The 11,578-nt window shown below is 35.0% G+C and overlaps 1 protein-coding gene across 1 annotated transcript in view; it reads left to right on the top strand.

Annotated features, from left to right (window-relative positions):
- Positions 1 to 10,462, top strand: part of SEPSECS (Sep (O-phosphoserine) tRNA:Sec (selenocysteine) tRNA synthase) — a 68,932-nt gene extending 58,470 nt beyond the window's left edge. The window contains exons 10-11 of the mRNA XM_044680556.1: positions 6,779 to 6,869; positions 8,752 to 10,462. Coding sequence (XP_044536491.1) covers positions 6,779 to 6,869; positions 8,752 to 9,064 — 404 coding nt within the window. The 3' untranslated portion in view covers positions 9,065 to 10,462. The remainder of the gene's footprint in view (positions 1 to 6,778; positions 6,870 to 8,751) is intronic.
- Positions 10,463 to 11,578: the final 1,116 nt, after the last annotated feature.

Raw genomic sequence — 11,578 nt, forward strand, 5'->3', positions numbered from 1 at the left:
GTTCAAATCTGGCCTCAGACCCTTCCTAGCTGTGTGACCCTGGGCAAGTCACTTAACTCCCATTGTCATAACTCTTACCACTCTTCTGCATTGAAACCAATATACAGTATTGATTCTGAGACAGAAGGTAAGGGTTTAAAAAAAAAAGAAAAAAGAAAAGTGAAATAAAAGCTTTGGAGGAAAAAATCGGAAGGAGAATAAAATAGCTTAGAAGGAAAAAATAGTAAGCTTACTCAAGTAATAAACTCCTTGAATATTAGAAAAGACCAAACAAATCAGCAACTCCATAACACAGCATGAAATCCTAGAATAAAATCAAAACATTATTAAGATGGAAGAAAATGTAAGGTAGTTGATCAAAAAACTCTGGAAATCAGGAAGCATGTCAAGGAGAGATCTTTTAAGAATAATTGGACTCCTTGAAAACTTGATTTTTTTTTTAAACCCTTACCTTCCGTCTTGGAGTCAATACTGTGGCTCCAAGGCAGAAGAGTGGTAAGGGTAGGCAATGGGGATCAAGTGACTTGCCCAGGGTCACACAGCTGGGAAGTGTTTGAGGCCAGATTTGAACCTAGGACCTCCCATCTCTAGGCCTGGCTCTCAATCCACTGAGCTACCCAGCTGCCCCCGAAAACTGATTTTTAAAAAAGATTTGGACATTATTCCAGGGAATCACAAACAAAAACTTCCTAGATCTCTTAAAACTAGAGGGCAAAGTTAAGATAGGAAAAAATTCACCTAAAGCTTCCTGAAGTACCAGAAAAATATACCATGAATATTGTAGCCCAAATCCAGAGCATTCATGCCCAAGAAAAAAATATTGCAAGCATTCAGAAAGGAACTCTAGTACTAATGATCAAGATCATACAAAACCTGACAGCTTCTATTATAAATGTCAAGAGATCTTTGAATACAGTACTAAGAATTATAACTTCACCTGGAAAACTGAATATTATTCCTTGGCCAGGGCGGGTTGGGTAGGGGAAAGGATCTTTAATAGAATAGAGAACTTCCACGAAGTTCTGTTAAAAAAGAAAAGCTGAATAGGACCTTTGAAATATACACACAAGAGTCAAAAGAAACATAGAAAGGTAAACTTAATAAATTGGGAGGGCATAGTAGAAGGAAAAGAAACACATATTTCCTTAGCACCTTAATGTCTTCAATGGGTATTGGGGGAGTTAAATAGAAAGAAGATCTGGGTGTAGGTTCTATTTTGTGCATTGAAGATGTATAAGAGAATGAAAGCTAAAAGGAATACACTGGTGAAAGAGGTAAGAATGTAGAACTTGCTTTTTCTCCTAATTGGAGTATGCAAGAAAGGTATGCAAAACTGAAAGGAAGGAGTGGGGAGACAAGATTAAATGTCTTACTCTTATCTGACATAGCCAAAAGAGAATTAAATAAACTAACACACAGTTTGTTTTAGAAATATCTCAGGCTCAAGAAAAGCAATAAATGTTGGAGGGGATGTGGCAAAATTGGGGCACTAACATACTGCTGGTGGAGTTGTGAATCTGTCTAGCCATTCTGGAGGGCTATTTGGAACTATGCACCAAGGACTTTAAATGAATGCCTGCCATTTGATCCAGCCTTACCACTGCTGGGTTTGTACCCTGAAGATATAATAAGAAAAAAGACTTGTACAAAAATATTCATAGCTGCGCTCTTTGTGGTGGCAAAAATATCAGAAAATGGCGGGGGTGTCCATCAATTGGGGAATGGCTGAATAAATTGTGGTATATGCTGGTGACGGAATATTATTGTGCTGAAAGAAATAAAGAAATGGAGGAATTCCAGATGAACTAGAAAGCCCTCCAGGAACTGATGCAGAGTGAAAGGAGCAGAGCCAGAAGAACATTGTACACAGAGACTGATACACTGTGGTAAAATCGAATGTAGACTTTTCTACCAGCAGCAATGCAATGACCCAGGACAATCCAGAGGAACTTAGGAAAAAGAATGCTATCCACATTCAGAGAGAGAACTGTGGGAGCAGAAATACATTAGAAAAATATATGATCGACCACATAGTGCAATAGGGATGTGATGAGGCTTTTGATGTTAAAGAATCACTCTACTGCAAATATGAATAACGTTTTAAAAATTTAAATTTAGGTTTTATGCTAAATATGAGAATTCTAAAGTAATATTGTGGTCGCTGATTTAAAAATATTATAGCTTAAGCAGGGCTTTCCCAAGTCCGATCTCCTCGTGAATTTCCTGGTAATTCTCAGTCAGAGGTCCACCAGCACAGCCTCCTCCAAAGCCAAGGCAGGAATCTCAGCCACTCACCCAGCAAGCTGACACAGGGTCCAGGGAAAAGAGTCTCCTCCTCCAAGTCTGCTCACTGGTGCAGAGTGAATCACTGAATCCTCAAGCTGACCTTTTTAAAGTAGTTTTCTCGAAGTCACTTCCTGTCGCTCCCCCACTTTACGGCAACCAATCGCAGTCTTTCAATTTGCCCAGCACTGCCCAAGGGGGTGGGGTGACCTTTGGAGGTATGAACTTATTCTAGTAAGTGACTTTTGAATTCTCTTACTTAGTGTCAAGTAAGAGTACTTTAAGTTATTGGTTTGTTTAGCTAAAAATAGACAAGGGGAGAGTTAATCCTATCTTCACAATCACCCTGTGATTCTTTGGGGATGAATCATTTACTATAACTAGCTTATACCTCCAAAGATCTTCTAGTTAAAGGGGCATACAATTTTGCACTTTCTAAAATGAAACTACAATAGTTGGAGATAAGAGGGAAATAGAAGAGTGAGTGTGCAACACCAATATTTGTTAGGTACATTGACAAAAAAACAATTAGGGGCAGTCCCCTTTGGCGTAAGAGTTTACATTCAGAATGAATGTGTTCAAGCTCCTTCAGTTCAATCAATTACATCCCAAAGTTCATTCTGGATCTTCTGATGCAGTGGAGGTTCCTTTATGTCACTTTCTTCAAACAGTTCACTTTCTTGATTTGAGGAATTGTGAGCTTCTTTTCCTGAAATTTCTATCAAAATTTTTTTAAATCTTGGATTTTATGAAAAACACGGAAATAGGTTTTGAACAATGATATATATATATATATACATATATATATATGTATATATATATATAAATATATATAACCCAGTGGAACTGCTTGTCAGCTATGGGAAGGGGGAGGAGAAAGCTGGGGGGGTGGGGATCATGAATCATGTAACCATGGAAAAAATATTCTAAATAAAAAAATATATCTCAGGCTCAACAAGACAGAAGGGAGTAAGAAAGGCAGGATGATGCCATGGAAATAATAGCCTCTAATAAAGCAAACTTCTTGATCCCAAAGGGGAGACTAAAAGGGAAAGAAAAGAAAAAAGTAGACTCTAAGGGAGAAGAGGATATCCATCAGTTGGAGAATAGCAGAACATAGGAAGGAAATAAAAACAAATGAAATAAGATCTAAAGGGGAGAGGAATACCCATCAACTAGAGTGGCAGAACAAATTATAGTCTATGAATATAATGAAATGTTATTGTAATGATGAAAAATAATTTCAGACACCTAAGTAGTCTGCAGAATGAAGTGAATAGAACCAGAGCTACTTTTATACTGTGACAACATCATAAACAAAATCAACTTGGAAAGATGTAATTGATCTCTGAGGTGAACAATTGCAATTAACCTAGAACTTTTGGAAATATCCTTCCCATTAGAAAAAATGTACTGGGGGCAGCTGGGTAGCTCAGTGGAGTGAGAGTCAGGCCTAGAGACAGGAGGTCCTAGGTTCAAACCCGGCCTCAGCCACTTCCCAGCTGTGTGACCCTGGGCAAGTCACTTGACCCCCATTGCCCACCCTTACCACTCTTCCACCTATGAGACAATACACCAAAGTACAAAGGTTTAAAAAAAATGTACTAATGATATGATAGCCCAAATCCAGAGTATCCGGGGACTAGAGGACCAGTGGTAAAATGATATTCTCTATTTCCTAAAGGAGAGGTGTCATAGACTCAAGATTTAAGAAGATGTATACATTTTTGGATATGAGCACCATGGATTTGTTTTGCCAGACTATTTTAATTTGTAATAAAGGATTTTTTTCCTCTTCTTTTTAGTTGAGGGTGGGTGAGGAATGGCTAGCATAGTGATGCCCCCTAAAAGAGTGCCATCAAAACATGTTTCAGTGAATAGAACAGAAGAAAGCCGTGACAGTTTTGAAAGTAATGTATGGAATTACATACTTTTTTTTAAAGTGAGCATTATGAAATGGTGATTCATGGTTTCATATGTAATCCTCTTTTTGTGTTCATATGCAAGAAAATATTATTTTGGGGATTTCAGTTCATAACTTAAAAAAATTTCAAAGCAAAAACTTCCCCCCCCCAAAAAAAAGAAAACTACATCTTATGAAAGATGAACAAACTAAAATTTAAGCCTTGGAATTGTTGTGACCCTAGTTGTATTTTTCTAGGCAGGATATTGTAGTTGTTTGCCATTTCCAACTCTTAAGGTAAAATTCTTGGGAGTTAACTTATATTTTATCTGCGTTCAGAAGGGTGAGTAGGAGACAGGAATGGACAATAGGTGGGGACTTAACAGGCTGGGGAAATTGGGTTTGGCAGTTTGGGAAATGGCAGTTGACAGGAGTGACTGTTGAGCCTTAACTGTCATACTGCTCCACCTAGGCAGGGAGTCTGTGAAACCAGCAAGTAACAAGGTAGTACAAGGACAAAAGAATTATAAACACAAGGTTTTAATTAAAGAAAACTATAGTCTAAAGAAGGGAAAAGGGGGTTCTATTCTACCAGTCTATGGGCAAGCCTCAGGGACAGGGAATGGACTTATCTACTCTTAAGCTAAAAACTATAGCAGGGCAGGGCCCAAAGAATAGCAGGACTGAAGTGGGCATCCTCGCTGCAGAGTCCTGTTATGTTCAGCGATGTTACAGCTCTTCCAGGACCACTGTCTGTACTCCTTCAGGTGGGTAGATATGGGAGCTAACCCAGCCCAAGTTAACCAGCAACTCAGGTTGGGATTAATAGTTTCTAACAAAAAATCTGTCTTCCTTCTGGATCCCGGGAAATCAGGATACAAACTCCACTTCCTCTGAGGTCTCCCAGGAGTCAGTTACAACTTGTTCCCAGCCACCATGGAGTCCATCTCAGAGGGAGAAGCAACACTTCCTGCTTCCCCATTCCATTTAGAGTCCTTCAGCCCTGCCTGCTAAGCCTCCTAAATAATAATTTATTAAACTTCCTCACAACACTTCTCTGGCTCATTTTACAGATGAGCTTGCTTAGAGTCATATAAGCCAGTAAGTGTTCAAGATCAAATTTGAACTCAGGTCTTCTTGGTTCCAGATCTGGTGTTATATCCACTGTGCCAGTCTCAGAATGACATTATATAAATGAAGCAGTGTGGTTTAGTAGAGAGAGTCCTGAATTTAAATTCAGAAAACCTTGATTCGCCCCACAGCTCTGATACTTCCTAGCTTTATGAACATGGATAAGTCATTTAATTTCTATGAGCCTCAGTTTACTTATTGAAAAAAATAGTTTTAGTAATTCCTATATTATCTTCTTCAAAAGGTTATTGTAAAGAAAAGCATTTTGTAAACCTTAAGGCATATAATAAATATGAGCTATTGTTATATACATAACACAGCTTAGTCTCATTTTATACAGTAGAGGTATTTGTAGGGAGGAAAAAAGAGTTTAAGATGTATATCCCCTGCTAGCTACTCCCTATATATGACGTTCCTTTATACTTTTATGCAAATTATTCCTCATATTTAGACTACTTTCCTCATCTCTGCATCAGAGTATTTTTCAAACTACATGTCAGATGCCACTTCCTATATAAGGCCTTTTCTGATGAACTTGCCTTCCTTCCCTTCCCCCTCTTATCTTGACACACTCTCTTAAAATTACTTTGCATATACTTAGTTGTTACTTATGTAGGTATCATATCTTCCTAGTAGAATGTAAATTCCTTGGGGGCAGGCACTGTTTTCATTTAAAATCTATATTCTTACTGCCTAGCACAATGGCTTGCACATAGTAGGTGCTTAGTAAGTGTTTGTTGAATTGCATTGAGTTAGAATCATGTTTCTTGCTGACCTACAGTATATCTTCAGGGATCTGTTACTTATTGGATAAAATTTTTGGCAACAGGTATTAAAAATCATAAATTTTAAATTCACTGTACTGTGCCTAGCACAGAGAAGGCACTTAATAAATATTTGTTCTTATCCCCTTCTGCTTTAGTTTAAAATTTACTAAAATTTACTTCTAGGAGCTTTTTCTGTGAACATTCTTTGGGCATATAGAGAAGATAGGCTCCATGTTCCTCTTACATATTCTTTGCCTTGTCAGTAAAAGCAAATATACATACAAATACATCATTTAAAAATTTTTCATAAACTACATCAGATTTGAATAAGCAAGCACCTACATTGACCATGTCATTGTTCTCACTATTTATTTACTTGACTTTCTTATTAGCTGGAGATATCACATACTGATGCCTTTTTAGACATTGAGGTGGTTATAATCAAATGTTTATGCACTCTTATGAATATGTACTTATGATGTTGCTAGTAAATATGCTCATTGAATTTTCAACATTAAGTTATTGAATACTTTAAACAAAATTGTCAGCTGAAAATGATGAAAATATAGTGGTCCCTGCACTAATCCTAGCACAGAGAAGGTACTTAATACTTGTTCGCTTCCCTATTCCTGAAGTTTTTGCAGTTTCCAGAAAAACTAGGGTTATCATATTAAAATCATTTTTCTTTTTTCAGCTATGTCTCTTAAGTCATTGGATGAACACACCCACACAGCTATTACACAACTTGGATCTATGCTTTTTACTAGACAAGTGTCTGGAGCCAGGTGAGCATGTTGGAGAGAGGTGGTTTGGGTTTTAAATTTGATTTTTTTATCTTCTTGTTTGGTGTCTATATTTGGATACACACACACATATATACATATATATAACAAATATCATATTTATTATAGCCATATGTTAAGTATATGCTGAAGCATACTTGGGGTCTTTTGAAAAGAAAACTCGTTCTTTCCAGAAATAATAGAATCTTAGGACTGTTAAGAGTTTGGGGAGGCTATTTAGCCCATAGTTTTCATTTTTAGGTATTTTATACTTGAAGCATTCCAGAAAGAAGAGCGTCTCATCTATTTTTTAAAGATCTCAGAATTTAAAAAGTCAAAACTTCTCCAGGTAAATAAGGAACTAATAATTCTTATTGGACTATTTTGAGTGATTTTTTAAGTATAACTCTTTGGAGATTTCAACAATGATTTCTTTTTTTTTTTTTTAACTGTTTTCCTATTTAACTTTTTTTCAGTTATATGTAGAAACAATTTTTGACAATTTTTTTTGGCATTTTAAAATTCAGATTTTTCTCCTTACCTTCTCTCCCTGAGGTGGTGAATAGTCTGATAAAGGTTATACCCATACTTTCATGTAGTGCATATTTCTGTATTGCTCATGTCATGATAAAAGACATGTATCACAGTTTTTGATCTGCACTCTGATTCCAGTAGTTCCTTCTTTGGCTGTGGATAGCATTTTCTTCATGAATTCATTGTGGTTATCTTGGAGACTTGCTTTACACCAGCAATTTCTAATAAAAGACAACCATTGTCAAGGAAAAACTTGGTTCTTGAATTAAGTAGAGTGTGGAATTCCATATCTGGGACAATTCACTTAAAAATTTTACTCTATATCTATGGGTATTTAGCTTGAAACATGAGTGTAAAATCTGGCTAATTTCATTTAATTTTTGATTACTTTATGGAGAAAAATGACCTCAACTTAGGTATCTTGATATAACTATTCTGCTTTATTTGCTTCAATTAAAGAGTATATTTTCTTGTGGAGTAGAGAGTATATTTTCTTGTGGAGTAGAGAGATTTCCCATCAAATGAGAAGCCCTCCTTTTCCCCTTTGATTGTCCCATATGCTCCATTGGTGAACTCCTACTCTATGCATCTTAGTTTAGTTGTTTAACATTTGTCATCTTGCCTCAACCTTTAGCTTTGCTTTTGTTTGCCTTTATTTTGATTTTTTTTAAACTTATTTCTACGTGCCTCTAGTACATGGGAATATAGCTTAAGAGCTGAAAGGGATCTTAGAGGTCACTGAGTCTAACTATTTTGTCTTATACATAAAGATGTTGAAGGCCAGAGAGGGGATGTGGCTTGCCCAAGATCACATAGGTAGATAATAAGTGGCGAGGGGAGGTAAGCTGGAAGAGATGTCCCTCTAGATGACTGAGGCCTTCTGCTTCATGTGTTCAAGTTTAGGTCTGCTGATGCATTAGAAACTCATCTGTAAGAGCTGACTAGTATTCATTGCCAGTCTACTACAGTCCCTGCTGCAAGTATAAAAGGGGCAAGTTGGGTCAGGCACTGGATCTCTCTTCTGTATCATTTACAGTGCACACTTAACATAGTGCTAAGGATGTAGGAGAAATTAAATAAGTACTTGTTGATCAAGTGATGTAAGATATAAAAGCAGGGCTACTGGTGCCAAGTGGAAGTGGCATGGCCTTGTTTTTAGGGATCCCAGGGAGGCACTTAGAATTAGACCCGGACTCCATATTTATAGTAGTGGTGATGTGTGTGGTTTTGGTGTTTGCTCTCATCCCACATCTATATGATACTTTTCATTAACATTTGTAGATGGTATTGGATCAATAGTATCAAATATATTAAGTAGCTAATAGTTTCCCAAATAAATTTTTCCTTTCAGGGTCGTGCCTCTGGGGATTCTGCACACTATAAATGGCTACGTTTTCAAAGGCTTTATGTCACATGCAAATAACTACCCTTGTGCTTACCTGAATGCTGCATCAGCAATTGGAATGAAAAAACAAGATGTTGATTTATTCATAAAAAGGCTTGATAAGTGCTTGAAGTCAGTGAGAAAAGAAAAAAGCAAAGAGAGTGATGGTGACTCTGCAGTTGATAATCGTAACATCACTGAAGATGAAAATATTCAAGAAATGGCCTTAAATCTGGAAAATGCACTTGTTCTCAGTGAATGCAAAGAAGTTAATTCCTGACATTTGCAGTGTTTCTTTTTATAGTATGAAATAAACTTTAAGATAACTGTAATGAATAATAATTTAATATTTTTTTTAATTAATAATTCCTTTGAAAATATTTAGTCAATTTATTTGAAGAAAGTGAATTGAGTTAGCCAATGATTATTATCTTTTGATTCTTGGTCTGTTTCAAAATTATGCCTCAGTCTTTATAATCTTCCACAAAATAAAACACACTTAACATTTTCCTAACTGAAAAGTAGTCAGCTATGCACTTTTAATCAAACAGTCCTTAGTAATATAATAATAATAAAATTGCCTATAATTCTCTTTGAAATATTTGAGCATTTTTTTCCTGACTGTGCTTCATCATTTACATACTATATGTGTTCTCAGTTTGTCCTGTTGTATATTCATATTTTGGTTGATAAAAAGGCATATCCAAAGGGAGGTTGATTAAAAAATGCATCTTTTAGTTTGTTTTATTAAAGATTTTTTCAAGAAATAGTGAATTTTTCATTTTGCTAACTTTTGATATCTAGTTTCACTTTCAATGAAATATTTCCCTACGGGTTGACAGTGACAAAATGACCACAATACTAGACTGAGAGTTAAGAGGCCTCTATTTTCATCCCAAGTTTGTCATTTTCTGATTGCATAACTTGGAGCAAGTCATTTAACTCCTGGGCCCGAGTTTCCTTTTCTTATCTGTAAAATGAAAGGATTTGAGATAATGATATTTAAGATGCCTTTTCTGTTCTAAGATAGCGATGGTCAATAGTAATAGTTCCCAAGATACATTTTTATTAAAATAAATTTTAAAGTGCATCTAATACATTCTTTTAGACTCATCACAATTTTTGATCTTTTGAATATCAGCTGTAAGTTAATATGTGCCTATGTAATCTTCTGGGGAGCAATCTACATCAAGATTAACTTGAGCATATTCAGACATATGCATCTGCGAGGATAGAAAATGACACAGTGTGAAAATAATTGCTTCTTGTGTGAGATATTCATGAAATTCTTTGGCTTATTAACTATTGTAAATGTAAAGTATTTTGCTTGTGTTCCACATTGCTAAAAATTCCAGAAAAGTGCCCATTTGAAGTTTGACTATACTTTTGATTTTATTATTGCTTATATTTTGATTGACTTGGCAAATTAAACATTCTAAAGGGAGAGAATTTTTTGACATTTGGGCATTATCTAAACTTTCAGTCTATTGTGAAACATAATCGGTTAAATGGAAGCTATAACTTATACAAGTTCCACTAAATGTGAAAGTTAGGAATACTTTATAAACAAATGTAATAATGTTTTAAAAATCTTAGTCGCTATGCACTGTTCTTTCCTTAATTTTATATTTCAACCACTACATTGATGCCTATGTTTTTATTGTATGTTATCTTTTAAATTCTAATAATATTTAAACAATTAAATTTACTTTTGAAATTTCATCTCATTTCACTTTTATTCATGAATAAAAACATTGTACAATAACATTTAAAAAAATTTTACTATTTGAAATGGAATCATAGAACAAATAAAAAGATAACCAGATGCAACAAAATCTCTAGAGCCCAGGAAATTATGTAATGATGCAAATGTAAATGCTGGCATTGCAGCTTAATATACATGTAAGCCAAAATTGTTTTATAGAAAAAGCCATCTATATTGTGTGTTCATCATTTAGCTTAAGAAAGGGTAGAGACCAGAGACTAGCAAGTGTTTTCAACTGCTGTATATGAGCAGTTCTTGGGCTTTAGATGCTGAGTAGATAATTCTAATTGAAGGTAAATTACATGAACCCAAGTATAAATGATATGATATAACATTTCTATTCCTAATGTATAAAGTTTTAGCTGCTATTTTTATCACTTTTAAAAAAGTTTTAGATATCTTGTTTAAATTCATATTAGCCCTAAAACTTAGCCTTGTGGTTAGAAATATAAAAATAAGTATTTTGAATATGTCTAACTCCAAAATACACAATATAAATATATAACACACAATGTGTTCATCAACACATGGGCATTTATTATATATTTTAATGGCAACAACATATAACTATAAATATAACATGTTCATTAACACGTAGTCATATATTGTATTTCATTAATGATGTACCTTTCTATTGCTGAAGTCATAATTCAGTCCAGCAGTTCAGCAGAGGGTTATTTCCCATCCCTGCATAGGAAAGGATCCTCTGTTATAGTAAATCCAACTGCCTAAGCCAAAATGATATAATTTTTTTTTAAGTAGACAGTAGAATATCCTTGAAAAAACTGAATTAAAACCAAATGTTCTTTTGGTATTTGAGATCAGGCTTTTTTTACATTTGACTATTTTAGCCTCATGCTAACAATTTTTGGGCATTTACATTGGAGGAGGTGGTACCAAAAGGAGCCTTGTGAAAGAAACTGTAATTTTAAAAGATTTAATAAGTAATTGAATACAAACTATTATTTAACACAGTGCATTTATACATTAGAGAGCTCTGTAATTTTATAATTTTTGCTTCCTATCAGT

This window comes from Gracilinanus agilis, chromosome 6 (genome assembly GCF_016433145.1).
Source record: "Gracilinanus agilis isolate LMUSP501 chromosome 6, AgileGrace, whole genome shotgun sequence".
NCBI classification, from domain to species: domain Eukaryota; kingdom Metazoa; phylum Chordata; class Mammalia; order Didelphimorphia; family Didelphidae; genus Gracilinanus; species Gracilinanus agilis.